The sequence below is a fragment of the Theobroma cacao genome, chromosome 4, assembly GCF_053813885.1.
Source record: "Theobroma cacao isolate CCN51 chromosome 4, ASM5381388v1, whole genome shotgun sequence".
Lineage (NCBI taxonomy): Eukaryota > Viridiplantae > Streptophyta > Magnoliopsida > Malvales > Malvaceae > Theobroma > Theobroma cacao.
In genome coordinates this window covers 40525087-40540205 of record NC_142642.1, presented here as the reverse complement: position 1 = coordinate 40540205, position 15119 = coordinate 40525087, and the positions used below count along the sequence as shown (strand labels likewise).

The 15119-nt window shown below is 36.3% G+C and overlaps 2 protein-coding genes across 3 annotated transcripts; both read left to right on the top strand.

The window, feature by feature from the left end:
• The first annotated feature begins 1660 nt into the window (after positions 1–1660).
• On the top strand, positions 1661–2314 carry LOC18603686 (3'-5' exonuclease-like). The gene has a single exon (XM_007035787.3). It carries the CDS (start codon positions 1661–1663, stop codon positions 2312–2314), a length of 654 nt encoding a protein of 217 aa, XP_007035849.3.
• A 1861-nt stretch (positions 2315–4175) lies between these two features.
• FCA (flowering time control protein FCA) lies at positions 4176–15014 on the top strand. Of its 2 annotated transcripts, XM_007035783.3 has the most exons (19): positions 4176–4811; positions 5183–5259; positions 5490–5568; positions 9519–9601; positions 9708–9759; positions 10336–10403; positions 10653–10719; positions 10914–10993; positions 11084–11154; positions 11413–11475; positions 11587–11743; positions 12185–12259; positions 12337–12912; positions 13309–13503; positions 13603–13797; positions 13890–13928; positions 14152–14214; positions 14292–14337; positions 14653–15014. In XM_007035783.3, exons 1-18 carry the CDS (start codon positions 4448–4450, stop codon positions 14334–14336), a joined length of 2349 nt encoding a protein of 782 aa, XP_007035845.3. In that variant the 5' UTR covers positions 4176–4447; the 3' UTR covers position 14337; positions 14653–15014. The 2 variants fall into 2 exon arrangements, with proteins under 2 accessions (XP_007035845.3, XP_017975222.2); XM_018119733.2 differs by lacking the exon at positions 13890–13928.
• The last annotated feature ends 105 nt before the right edge of the window (positions 15015–15119 follow it).

Below are 15119 nucleotides of genomic sequence, written 5' to 3'. Positions count from 1 at the left end.
ACCTGTCACGAGTCCCAACTTTATGTTAAGAGTCAAAATTTAAACTCAACTTTGTATAGTCTTAAACTTTAAAAAATAATTTAAATTAATTTATAAATCACGAATTCATATTTTCAATTCAAAAAACACGTTTGATAAGTGGTGAAAAATTCATGTTTATATACTTAAGACTCATCTTATCTCTTAGAGATGTTAGATCCATGACATTCTACACTCAATTGTGTAACGCCTTTCTTGCATTGGTTCTTTACTCGTAAGGGATTGTATTAATTCTTTACTTGTAGATGACAATAACTCTTATACGAATTTAGGTCTACTTCGATTCTTATATCTTTCATGAAAATTTCACATTAATGAAGATTCGAATTTACTATAATACCAAATGTCACGAGCTAAAACTTGAGCTCAACCTTTATCAAATGTCACGTGTCAAAATTTAAGCTTAATATTGTGTGACTTTAAATTCTGAAAATAGAGTTTTAAGTAAATCTATAAATCACGAGTCAATGTTTTCAACCAAGCCTATATATCACGAGTCTATGTTCTCAATCTAAAATATATACCTAAAGTGATGGAATACCTATATTTATATACCCAAAATACACTTTATTTAATATCCATAATACAAGGAGAGTAAAAAAAAAAATCAAATTTAAAATAGATTGTGCTAAAAGTAATATATATATGTGAAAACATTTCATAATTACAAGACAACACTTGTATTTATATGGTCATATTGTCTAGGCAATTATCATAATATATGATGTTGATAGAAATTATTAGTATTTGTAGTACACAATTTGTTAAAAGAAATTTTCCCTAAAAAGTGATTTTTTATTTCATTTTATATATATTTTAGAAGTTTTAAGTTGAGTGAGGATCTAAAACATATATTTTTTATTATATAGTATTTCGACATTATAAAAAAAAAAGAAACACATCATCATTTTAATGCATGAAAACAATAGGAGAATAGTTTGATGAGTCCACTCTCCAACTCCAACGAATTAAATTTGGCAAATAAATATTTGAGTAAAATGTGTGTAATCAAAAGACATCTCAGCCATTTTGATAAATCATTTTCTATGTATAACGTGAAAAAAAATATTCATGCAATATTTATAAAAAAAGACAATAAATTGGATCTATTATTTTAAATAAAGTGATTATTTTGAACATTATCCTCATTAGTAATATATAAGTTCTATATTGTAAGCTAATTACCTGCTTAGCCTATTATAGTATGTTTATAAGTTTGGTTTCAAAATGGTTAAAAATAATTAGTAGTACTAAGTTTAATTAAGTAAAAATATTATTTTTATCAAATCTCGAATTTTTAATTTTCCTCATTATTAGTTAAGATAGCGACATGTGATTTTGCTTATGATATATATAATTAAATGAAAGATAATTAGATACTTTCGTTGTTTGAAAGAATAAAAAATATTTATTTTTAATTTAACGTAAAATGATCATAAACAAAAAAAATTATAAAAACAAATTTAGCAGGCGATGTTTTGCTCCAGTGTTTTACCGATTTCCACCCAATCTTTATCCTGGTCTCTTGCCTGCACGTACGACCTACACCCTTCTAAAACCCTGACCAGAAACCATAAACCAAACCCATTTCGAGAGCCTGAAAACTGTCCGCAAATCAACCATGAACGGCGACCACATTTCCATCTTACCCCATATCAACCCGAACCCAGAAAGGTTCAGAATTTTCACAGTGAATTTCTTCTCAGAAACCATTACCACCACAGTAACCGCCACTCCCTCGGTTGTCCGCAAATGGATCTTCAGAGTCCTCAGTCTCCACCGTTTCCACCGCGACACACTCGTCGTCGGCCTTGGGGTCCAATGGACCCCTACCTTTTCCAGAGACCGTGCTCCAGCAGCCACTCTCCAGCTTTGCGTTGGACGCCAATGCCTCATCTTCCAACTCCTGCATGCAACTCACGTGCCCCAAGCTCTCCGCCGCTTCCTGGCTGATCCTCGTGCTACTTTCGTCGGCGTTTGGAACTACCATGATGAGGACATGCTGATGAGGTCGAATCATATGCTTACCGTTATGAGGATCGTTGATGCTCGTGATGTTGCTGCTGACAGATGCGGGTTGAGTAAGCAGTTGTCTATGGAGACGTTGGCTGGGGTACTTTTGGGTGCTCGTGGGGTTAGGAAGCCTAGAGAGGTTGGGGCTAGTGATTGGGATGCTTATTGGCTTTCTCCAGAGCAGGTCCAGTATGCTTGTGTTGATGCTTTTGTCAGCTCTGAATTGGGAAAGGCATTGAATGTTTGGAATTGGGAGAACTAAGGAGTGAAGGTTTAGGTGTCATTGCTTCACTGGCTGGTTAGAATGGGTTTTGTTGTTCAGAATTATATATGCTTAAAACACGTTTACTTTTGTTCCATGGATATGGATTTTATATGCTAATGCCGTACAGTTTGAAACTTATGTGATAGTGATCTCTTGGTGGCTGCTAAAATGTTTAGTTCCTTTATATCTGATAAAATGTTGCTGCCTTGGAATGCCATTAAGTTTTGTTGTGTGATTGATCATTTTGCTAAAGTCTCTGTTCCATCCGTCCTAGAGAAATTTGTGTTTCTGTGGTGCAAGTGAACTGATAATCATGGAGATTAATTCTTCTTTCCGGCATGGGTCTATGGTGTTGAATTGTAATTAAGTGGTTTGATGCTAGGTATAGATCTTTTTCCTGGCTTTCAACTAACGCCAGTTTCTTTTCTTGTTAAAAGAACAAAAAAGGAGTTATATTAAATAGCCCTCCTCTTTGAACTGTTTTTCCATCTTGGGTTTTGTTGAGAGAGCTGAGTTTTGATCCTTCTTCTTTACATAGTATGACATTAATAGTGCCTTGCTTGAGATAGACCTTGGTGTTTATGCATCAAGTGTGTTTAACCAAAGCTTGTATCGAGGAGGTTAAGGGGTAGCTGTAGCATTATAAACCGCTTGTTCATTGGTGAACTTGCTTTATCCCAACTGGTGCTTAGAGCTTCTTCTTGTTCTAAATTCGTGGTTAGAACTTGCACCTCTATTATATCTACTTGTGATGCTCCTGGTGTGTGCTTATTTTACTTCTTCTGTGATAGCTCAAGTTAATCAACTATTAGTATTATCTCTGCAAAATTGACTGATTGCCTTCCCTCGATACAACAAGCAGGATGCTAATTCAGGCCCCCGCTTTAAGTCACTGTTAGTTTAATGTGTTTTACTTTATGATCCTGGAAAAGGGCTTACATATGATTGATTTGTCTTGTCTTGGTGTGCTCTCAATTTGGTTGCATGACCTTTGAAGTTTTGCAAGTACTTGATTCATGCTTAAATTACCATATTAATACTTTCATTGAATCTCTACTTCATGTACCCCAGGGAAATTTCTGTTTTTCTTATGATGTTTATTGAATCAAATTTCTTTTCTTTGGATGTACTGCTCAAATTGCTGAATGTTGTATTTGTGGTGTTTGAGGTCATTAATATCATATTCATACTGGTTTTTATTTTACTTGTGTATTGATTCAGTCTTCTATAGTGTTTATCACAGGGTCAGCCTTTATCTCCATTTTAGATGTTGGTGATGTTAATACAAAGAAGATGTTAAAGCTTTTTTTTTTCTTCTTTTATTTTATAAATATATTTGCAGGAAATCTTGATTTTCGAAGCAAGAAATCATGCATTAACTTATTGAATCAAATGTTCGGATGTAATTATCTTTTTCAATATTTGTTAATTGATTGAAATTTTAATAAAAATGAAATACCATACGTTAAAACTTAGAACTTAGAGATTCTTTTCTCTAGTTCATTAAAAAAAATAAAAAATTTTCTATTTCACTTGGTAATCTGTATGATATATCTTTCATAATTTTATGTTACACATCTAATCTTATATTATTAATAGCTAAATCAAAAACCTTAATAACAGAAAACAAATAACTTAAAACAAAAAATTTACTAGACACGGGACAAGAATTTTATTCGGTAGGAATCATATGATAATGAGAATAGGGGAGTTGGAGTTGGTATCTCATGAACTGAGCCTATGTGGGGTAGCCCACAGAACAGTCAAGATTGAAATGGGCTGTGGCACTACAGTAAGAAAGCAAACCCAAACCTATAAAGCCCAGTCACATCTACATGCCCTGTGCCCCCCACCCTGGGAAAACTCCAACCAAAATTTTCTGCACTTGCCGTTTTCTTTCTTTCCTTCTCATTTTCTTTTCTCTTCCAAACACTGTAAAATTCAAATTCAGGGATTCGACTTTCAAGTTTCAGCTAACATACAGCAAAGCTGGATAGGTACAGGGGCGACCGCTATGGCAACAGCAACAACAATAGTAACAACCAAGAATCTTACTACAATAACAACAACGACAACGACAACAACAACCGTCACTCTCGAGGCCCCTCGCGGTTCTCTGACGCTCCTCCCATGAACCGCTACGGCGGAAAAAACAGCAGCAGCAACAACAACAACAACAACAGTAATTTCGACGACAAGTTCGATAACCAAGATTTCTATCATCACCGTCGTCGTAGCCCTAGCAACTTCCGTGGCAGTGGAGGAGGAGGGCATCGCCTGTTCGACAGTCCTCCTCGTCAGCATCACGGTGGCGGAGGAGGAGGTTTTCGGCCAATGGGAGGTGGTGGTGGTGGTGGGGGAGGGTTTCGGCCTATGGGTGGGGGTTTTGAGGGTAATTATCCATCCCCTCCGCCGCATCCGCCGCAGCAGCCTCATACGGGACAGAAACGCGCGTATCCTTTCTCTGGCCGTGGAGGAGGTTCTCCCAATAGAGGTCCGTTTTATTGCTTATATTTTTATGTTATATATTTTTCAATCGTAATTTTTTACTTATCTGCTGCTTGAACTATTATGTAATTCGTTAATTTGAAAATTTTTGGTGATTTCCTTTGCATTTATTTCAATTTGCTGAATTTTCTTTTTACAAAGAATTTACCATGTGCTCCTTATTTACTGCAGTTTTCTTGTTCCATGGCTGCATGGATGTTTTCTGCTACAGATTATTTTGTCTTGAATTGTCATAGCTTTGATTTTATTATTCAAAATTTACTTTCCTTTACTAGTTTCTGACCATTGTAATTGCATCTTAACATCATAGCTTACATATCTTATAGACTGATTATCCTTTATATTTTGCTTTGCCAGATCGATTTGCTGGAGGTGGCGGCAATTTTGCCAAACTTTTTGTGGGATCTGTACCAAGGGCAGCCACCGAAGAGGATGTAAGTCAGTTCATTATTGCCTCGTACTTTTGAAAGTATCACACTCCTGTTTGTACTCTCCTTTACGCTACCAGAGATGTAATTCAATTCACTTATTCATCTGATGGATGTCGATTCCATATATTGAATAAATACCATTCTAAGCATTAATATCATGTAATCTTGGTCTATTTGTTCTTTTTGTTTTGGTATTATTTCTTAAACAGTGGTCATTTATTCTCACTTGTCAGATTCGGCCCTTATTTGAAGAACACGGAAATGTGATAGAGGTTGCTTTAATCAAAGATAAAAAAACTGGACAACCCCAAGGTATGTATAAATGTTGTTTTATTGTTAGATATATGTTATTATACCTATCTTATTTCAGGTCCGCTGAGAGGCAGATAGGAGCAAACTTAAGCTCATCTTCGTCTCAGTTTGTTTTTGATACAAGTTTCGGGCTTGTTGGTTTTGGTTGCCACCTCCCTTTCTTAATGTTGATTCTGTCAAACAAGGAGAGAAATGTAAACTTGCTAAAAACTGGTTTATGTATAGAAAAAGTATGGGATTTGTACCACAAGTAGATCCTATTTTTGAAATAATGGATTCTGTTGTGGGGGCATTAGCCAACAATAAATTTTCATGAGAGTGTCTGTTGCCATTGCTATATATATCAGGACTTGCTACTGTTGTACAGATATAAAAGCACGAAATCCTATGATTATTGCTGTTGAATGGTGTATATTACATTTTTATTTGGATGATTTCCATGGTTGCTTGTTATCTCGGAGAATCTGGAAATTCTTCTTTTTAAATGGGTTTGCAATGTCTGTGGACCAGTTTTATGTTGCTGAGATGGATTCAAGTTGAATGTTAGTCGGATATGGATGGTATTATAGTTTTATGTGTTGAAAGTTCCTTGGTTATATGCCCCATTGAAGTTATGCGCAACATTACAGACGTCATATTTTTGTGGGATTGTTATATTTGCATCGCAACGGGTTGGTTTAATTAACTTTTTTAATAGGTTGGATGGCCTGACTATTTTGGTGGCAGGCTCATGTTTGTATATATGCTTTTAATATTGCAAAAAAATTGGGAATTTTTCTTTGTTAGCAATCAAAACTAGTTGGTGATACTGCTGTATTGTGTGACTTCGATCTGGTGTAGCAATTCTTACCATTGTTTGTTTAATTGATGGGTTTAGATTTCAGCAAATTTGTGTTTATACTCTAGGCTGGCGTTTTGGTCAATTTTTAATTTCCACAAATGTTTGCAATATAGTAATGGGTTGCATAGGTTTTATCTGTGGATGTTTATTTTATTCTGCCAATTATGTCCTGTTGGAAATCTAAAGGCTGTCAGGGTGTCGATTTTGGATGCTTCTTGGTGTGTATTCTTTATTTCTCATGGTTATTACATCGTTACTGCTGGCCTCTTATTCTAGAGATTGTGAATGCTGATGAATTTTGCTGTATGAGGGAGCTTATTGTTTTATCATACTTTAATTGCTGTTTTGAATATGGAAGTTTTAATGTGCATGGAGCAATGGATGTGTTTGAGTGTCATCTTGAGGGCTATTGACCATTTACAGCAAATCGCTGCTTCAGTTGTACAATGGATGCAACAGGATGATTTTAGAATTTTTTGCTCCACACGTTGAGTATGTGATGACTTATGTGATGTCTTGGTACTTTTTTTCTTTGTTGATGGTGTACTTTACTGATTTCTTGTGGCAAAGGGGTGACATGAGCTGATAACCTTTTACTTTTATAGCACCAATAGTTGTGTTTCTCCCATTAAGTGTTTCTGAGCTAAGGGCGTTTGTGTGGTTAACTTGCCCCAAATATATATGGTAGATCTTTGGTGAGCATGGTTGTTTATGTGGCCAAGCTAACCAATCAATGAGAGTGGTTGTATTACCATCAAACTTGGAGGTTTTGGATGCTAGGATTGTACAGCATAGTTTGCTGAAATTGTAGTTTCCCCCCTTTCAGATGGCTTTGTGAAACATTTCTGTTTTTCTGTTTATGGCTGGTCAGTGCAATATAGCATTGATGATAATTTTTTATGGAAATGTCTCATTGAATTTTCTACTTACATTTCATTGTGTTTAGTATTCAGCCTTGTTTCTTAGCCATTTTTTGTCCATGTATTCTTTTTGTACCTTGTCTTTGGTTTATAATTCATTGTTGTGGTCAGCCAAGACAGATGTGTTTGTACATTCTTGAGAGAGGACTGGGGTTAGACTTCCAATTCTCTTGAGAATTATTCGTAGATTTGGTCAGAGTTTCATTTTGTTTTATGGGATATCGGTGAGGAGTTGATGTTTTCTCTGAGTGTATATATTCATGAATGCATGGTAAGTGAAGGTAGCAATACAACAATTATTCTTTCTTGGTATGGAATTTTACATATTTGTGGTTTTGATGTGAATTAAGCTTATTAACTTATGTCAACTCCAAAGCAGCAACACAGCAATGAATTTTGGGTAGAATTATTGAAATTGAACTTGATTTCTGGTTCTTGTCATGTGAGAATTTTATGTTTGATGAACCATTTTCATTCTTGAGAAGCGTGTGGAGATGCTGAAATGTGAAATCCTTTTCTTTGGCATGAATCTTTTGACTGCAAGTCTACAACTGATGGTTTCTAGGGTAATTGTTACATCCGTTCTTGAATGAGTTAGTACTGTAACTGAGATGGATGTCTTATTTGCACAGCAAGATTAGTGCTGTTCATTATCTCTTATCTTGTCATGTGCTTACTCATTCTATGTTATTTGCTTAACTAGATTGCTAGAAGAGATATGCTGAGAGATTTTTAATAAATGAAGCTGGAAGAAAGTCATTAGGGAGAGGTATAAAAGGCTGTTCATTGGTTCTAGGGTCATGGAAGCCTAGATGCCTGTTGTGCTTGGTGCTATTGCTCCGCACATTGTCTATCTTATTTGGGGCTTGTTGGGAGAGAAGGATGTAGCTTGGCATATTCTCATGTGTTCATAATGTCAGTGACAAGTAGTTGTTTCTGTAGAGTTTTGACTCTGTCTTCATGTGCATGTGCCTGGTGCTGATGCCCTCTATGTTATATATTTGGGGCTGATTGGAAGAGAGGTAGAGTTAAGATTGGAATATTCTTATGTTTTGTAAATGTTAATGACAAGCAATTCTTTTTGGCGTGTTTGACTTGGCTTGCATGTCCTGAAGCTATGGTAAAAGGAAAAGAGAGGAAAATGTAATATGATATCTGGGATCTTGCCTTGCCGATTTTCTTTATAGTGTGATAAGCTCCTTGCTCCATGTGCCCCTAGAATTCTGTTTGTAAGCATTGTGGTGCTTATTTTCATGGCTTGTTGATGCTGTTCAGCTTCAAGCTTATTAGATAGATACTATTTATTTATGTTCTTTTGCTCCCCTCTTATTTGCCAGGGTATTTCTGTATGTTCTTTGGTTTTATCTGGATTTACTGCATGGATTTAAATTTGTGATGATTGGCACAATTTTGCTCATGGGTCTTTGTGTTGAGGGTAGCAAACCGTTGGTTGATAGTTGTGTGATTGAAAGCTTTTTCTTTTTATAGATTTGCATCATTTCTTGTAACAGTAGTAGGCTGTGGAGATGGTGCTATTTGCTGACGAAGAGAACTGTGCCCTGTTGTTGATATTGGTGTCTGTATCTATAAATGTTATCCACATATGAAAAGAACAACATTTCTGCGTTGCAATGTGCCTGCTCTCTTCTTTCTTGTCTTAAAAATGCATTATATTTTGTTGAAAGCACATTATGATTTACTAACATACTTCTCTTAAAGAACTGTCAGGCTTAATCCATCATTTGATTTTTGCTTTCATATTACTATCTAGATCAACCATGTTCTCTTTATGATTTTTGTGGTAGGGATGTTATGCAAATTTAGATATTTGTGCATGTACTCTGCCTTGTCTGAGATATGAATGATTTAGTTGAAGATATTTCTCTTTTGAACATTATGATTATAGCGGTTGACATTTGTTTTATTTGTGTTATTTGTGCTAAATGAAAATAGATTATCTGTTTATATTAAGTCTCTGTATTTGAGTCGTGGAATTTTTATGGTAATAATATAGATGTTTTGGATCCTTTTTTTTCCCTTTTAGTTACATTCATATGCGTCTTTAACAGCATATCTCCATGACATGTATTTTACTGTCTCATGAGTTTTTGTGTGTCTACCCTTCTGCACCATTTCTGGGGGTGTAAGTGACCTAACCAAATCAGAATTAAAACTCTACGGTTGTGCAGGATGTTGTTTTATAAAATATGCAACCTTAGAAGAAGCAGATAGGGCTATTAGAGCCTTGCACAATCAACATACTCTGCCTGGGGTGAGGTCTTTTGCCACTTCTATTTTTGGTTTATATATATAACCGAAATGGTTTTACATACTCATATAAGTGAAATAGTTTTACATTTTCATATGCGTATTTACAGGGAATGGGTCCTATCCAAGTCAGATATGCTGATGGGGAACGAGAACGCCTTGGTAATTGTTTTACATATTTGTAGGTTTTTGAAGCTTGATCTGTAATTTACATGTGTGAATCTGTGTTAATAGAAGATCTTTTTGGTTTATTAGATGCAATTTTTCTCTAATTTACCCTTTTCTTTTTTGATGCCCGTTAATTTTAGAATGGAGGGGCATGTTATCCTTCTTGAGACAGGCACAGGTGTCAAATAACAGTCTTTCCAAAGCCTAGACATGTGTTTATGCATGTGTCTCTCATGTCTTGCACTGTCCAAGCATATTTGTGTTTATTGTTGAATTTATGTCTCATAATTGAAACTCCAAAGGATTGAAGAAAATGAACATTAAAGGGGAAAGAAAACTAGTGGACATGATCTGTTAGATATATTACAAGCAATATAGTTTCCTATGTGAGCATTAGTAGAAGAATGATTAATGCTTAGTTGGCCCAGATTTGAAGAATAAAGCACTCGATTGACAGAAATCTCTAGACTTATCTGTACCTTCTTCTTTCTTATGTTGTGGTGAATACTTATGTTTGTTATCCTAATATCATCTAATTTTCCATAACTGATTTTGTTTCCTTAATGACAGGTGCAGTTGAGTACAAATTGTTTGTTGGGTCACTCAACAGACAAGCTACTGAAATGGATGTTCAGGAAGTATGTCATATAAACATTTATTTGTTTAATTATACCGTCTTTTTCTGATTCTTTTATTCTTCTGGTGCAAAAGACGATTCTTACTTTCAATGACCTTTAGTAGTCTCACTCCAATTGTCACATATATCTCTAAAATTTTTGTTCTTGTTATTCAGAACTTATGTAACACTTTACATTATTTATTAGTTTATTTTTCTTTTCTGTAGATTATACATTCTGTCAAGCTATTAAATGCTGTTTCCTTGGCAGATTTTTTCTCGATTTGGTCGAGTTGAAGATGTTTACCTCATGCGTGATGAGTTGAAGCAGAGTCGTGGTGTGTCCTTGAGTTTGATTTATATGCCATCTCGGATTTGATGAATGCTTTCTGTTTTTGTTTCTTTTGCTATATTATATTATCAAAGATTGTATATTGTAGATAATTTCTGTTCAGTCTGAAATGTTTATATAAAACCACTATCATTAGATTTTCTCTTTTCATTCCTCATGTATTTACAATTTATTTTGAAGGATGTGGTTTTGTTAAATACTCTGATAGAGACATGGCATTAGCAGCTATAGATGCTCTCAATGGAATTTATACAATGAGAGTAAGAATTATTCAATTTCTTTCTTAATAATCTGTTTACTTATTTTATTATCAAAGGCTACCGATTGATTATCTGTTTTCTACATCGTAGGGTTGTGATCAACCATTAACTGTCCGTTTTGCTGATCCCAAGAGGCCCAGGCCTGGAGCTGGAGACTCAAGGTTTTTCCTAAGATGTGTTATTATTCATTCCTTTATGTGCAAGCTTGTACATTTGAAACTGGGATATGAATGGGTGGTTAGCTGTAGGGTGTTTCTTTTGTTGAAGCTTGAGTTAGACATTTTCTTACCCTTCATTTTGGATCAAACTTGATTGTGTATCTGTTTGTTGATTCATCCTATAATTTCTGTTGCCTCTGGCATATGTTACTGATTGATTGAATTAACTGTACTCTGTTTTTAACTTGCTTTCCTTTCCAGGGGTGGTGCTCCTGCATTTGGAGGTCCAGGTTTTGGTCCTCGTTTCCAGGCCCCAGGGCCTAGGTACCCTCAACCCATTTAACATGTTGCGGCATAGTCTAATGCATTTTGGCTGTCTCCTTATTTCATTTGGCTTATTTTTCTGTACTTATGTTTTCATGTTAACCGCTGCAGACCAGCACCCAACTTTGGTGATGCAATGGGGGATAATGTTCCACCTAATCCTTGGCACCCTATGAGTCCACAGAATATGGGACCAACTCCTGGTATTCGCAGTTTGGGGAGTCAGTTGCTCCCTAGGTCTGGTGAATTAGCAATACCTTTAAATCCAGTAAGAATAATTGTTCTCTGGCACACTTTTAGTTTTTCTAATGCAACTGTGTTAATCAGCAATATTCCTTTTTGGTGGTAAGTGGGAACATATTGTGTGGATGGAATGCTGAAGTCTACTTTAAGAAACCATTTTAGGGTTGATTTCTGCATTTTATTTTTTATGGTTAAGCTGGCAAATTGTTTTGCCTAATAAAGCAAAGATTCTTTCATAAAAGTGTAGATAACCAAATTACATTTACTGTAAGTTGGGTACTCTGTTAATTGGAGCCTGAGTTCTTTAAATTGTGGTCATATTCTCTTTATTTTTATCCTATTAGGTCTTTCATACTATGCCTTTTTGTAAGCATTCAGTTATGATTTTCATGTTGTGTGGAAATTTTTTGTTTATAATTTTATTTTACATGCAAATTCTTGCTTATTATCCTTGTGAACACTCTAGGGTGGTCCTTTCGGTGGCCCTACAGATGGATCTCTTCCTGGCCCTGCAGTTTCATCTTCTTCTACTTCACAACAGGTTTGTGAAAATTGAATATGTTTTTGATGCTTTCATACTCTTCATGCTCTAGATTGAATTAGGTTATTTCCTTTCAGGGATTTAATCAACCTTCACCACTAGTTCCGACGGTTGGTCAGCAAATTTCACCTTTACAGAAGCCTCTTCAATCACCTCAGGGTCTACCTCCCTCATTTCAACTACACCCTCTAGCACCGGTGTCATACTCACAGTCACAGGCTGTGCATGTTGGTCAACTACAAGTTCCTCTTTCTGCTACTCAGTCACCCTTCAGTCAAGCTCTTCCCTCACAACATTTTGTGAGTGGTCAGTTGCCTGCTTCTCGGCCTCAGATTCAGCAGAATGCTTCATCTGCTGCAGTGCTACAAAACCCTTTGAGTGTCAACTTACCACCCAATTTACAGCCCAATTCTGTACCCACTACATCAAATCAACAACAGTTGCCTGTTCCTATGCAGCAGCAACTGCTGCAACCACTTCAGCAGTCCCCTTCTCAGCTAGCTCAGATGCTGTCTCAGCAAACACAAACACTGCAAGCAAGCTTTCAATCATCTCAGCAGGCATTTTCCCAGCTGCAGCAACAATTGCAGCTGATGCAACCTTCAAATCAAAATATGACGTTGCAGCAGAATTCACAGGCTTCTAAACAGCAGGTATGTGGGGCCACGATGGCTGGGTTCATACAGGGCCTCTGATGTTATTGCACAGAGGTAATAGAAATTGGAGCTTACCAAATTGTTTTTCAGGAAAAAACAAGGGATCCATTTCATGATTCAGAATTTTTTTGTTTTGGTTTCTGAAAAAGATTTCTGCAGATAAAAAAAATTAAGGATTTTAAATGCCCTTCTAATCATTGGATCCTAATTCTCCTCATTGTGTGTCTCACATCTTGACATCAATGTGCCTTTCGCATCTTTAGTACCTGAACTGCTATCTTCCCCTGTTAAATTTTCCTTGGTGGTGAATAAGTTTATTTTTGTAATGTCATCTGCTTGTGAAGTTGTGCTGTAATTATAATATGCTGATAATTTTGCTTGGTGCTCTCTCAGTGGGCTGGGATGACACCACAGGCTGCTGGCAGTACTCCTGCTAGTACACCTAGTACAGACGTCCCTTCATCTGCATCTGCTCCTGCTGCACCGGTTATGACACCGACAGTAACTCCGGGGGAATGTCATTGGACAGAGCATACTTCTCCTGATGGATTCAAATACTATCATAATAGTCTAACACGTGAAAGCAGGGTGAGACATATATTTGAGACTTGGTTGACTGTTGGGGACTTTGCTTTAATTAGTTAATTCTCATGTGGTATGATGAATTTATTCTGTATCAACATGCAGTGGGAGAAGCCTGAAGAATTGGCTTTGTTTGAACAACAACAACAACAACAACAAAAGCCACCTGTTCAACAGCCTCAAACTCAGTCACACCCTCCTCAGCAAGCTTCACAAGCACAACAAGTGCAGTTCCAGACCCAGCTTCAAACCCAGATCCACCATCCTCTGCAGTTACAGCTGCCCTTTTTTCCTTCAGCGGTTAGTTGTTTACATTTTCTAATTAAACATAGCTTTTATTGTCTTTAAAATTTTAGATGTGCCATTGCTTACTCTATTTTGCTGAAGTCCAGTACTCAGCTTCTGGAGTTAGAAATCAACAAAATACACAGGTAAATTTTATATTAACATCCCAGCCAAAAAAAAAGAAAACCTCAATACTTGTTCTATCTTTTAAGATATGTTTTCAGTCCACACTTTGTTTATTAGTTGTCATGAAATTGTTTTGCAATGATATTGCACATATTTTGTTTTGCAAGGGATTTGAGTTTTCACATTTTTTTAGCTGTATATTGTCTCATAAGATCTCCTATTTTGCATCTTTGAAATTTACAGGAACTTGGTTATGGACAATTACCAGTTGCACCATCACCCAATAATCCAACACGCTTCCAACAGGTATAAAGTGTTGTAATTTTCATTTATTCCAAGCTAGTTTTCACCAACACTTCATTTCTTTGGTCTTTTTGCTGCAGGGGCTTCAGACTGTGCAGGATTTGGCATGGAAGAATAAGCCATAAGGTTTTAAAGTTTGCTTGATTTTCTGTTAGCCTTTTTATCCTTGGATGGTTGGGCACTCCAGGACTTTGGTTCTACTTGTTTACCCAGAAATTAGAATAGAAAGTAAAATTAGAGAAGTGAAAATGTATAGAGAACATTTTCGTAGTTGTTGTATGTAGTTTGGTTGACACCAGCAGAAATCATCTAAATGAGACGACCTACTGTCCAGATATTTAGGCGATATTGGTCATAACTTGAAGTTTTTTCCTTGTTATGCATTGTGTATCATTGATCATTTTTTTGTGTTTGCTCTAATGGGAGATACTTCATCTCCAGGAATATAAACTGGAAAGCTGAGGTGAGCCTGCTGATGGGAAACAAGTTTCCTCTTGGAGAATGCTGCTGACGAAAATAACCATTAGTGATGACAAGGTCATGGATGCAGCAGCAAACTGCTTGAGGCTCAAATGCCAGGGAGCAGATGTGTAATAGTAGCTTTTAGCCCCCTTCCTCAGCAGTAGTCAATAGTTTATCTTCTCATGAATATAAATGGGAAGCCTTTGCTTCCTGCTGTTACTGGCATTTTGAGCCTCTGTGCCATTAAAATTAGGGCAATCAATGCCATCGACTCTGTAATAGCATTTGTATTTGTGTAACATAATATTAGTGGCCATAATCAGATGCTTAGATTAGAGCTTTGTTTTGGTTCCAAATTAGCACACCCTTTTTAAAATTCTATGAGGACCAAAGATAGAACTCCTGGAGTTCAATTCCCGATGGCTTGGTACCAATCTGGGGAAGGG

Excerpts from the sequence above, each read along its gene's own strand:
- FCA (XM_007035783.3), top strand. The coding sequence starts at position 4,448 with ATGAACCGCTACGGCGGAAAAAACAGCAGCAGCAACAACAACAACAAC. Across the intron at positions 9,760-10,335 it reads TGGGGAACGAGAACGCCTTG|GTGCAGTTGAGTACAAATTG; the intron begins GTAATTGTTTTA and ends CCTTAATGACAG. Across the intron at positions 14,215-14,291 it reads ATCCAACACGCTTCCAACAG|GGGCTTCAGACTGTGCAGGA; the intron begins GTATAAAGTGTT and ends TTTTTGCTGCAG.
- LOC18603686 (XM_007035787.3), top strand. The coding sequence starts at position 1,661 with ATGAACGGCGACCACATTTCCATCTTACCCCATATCAACCCGAACCCA.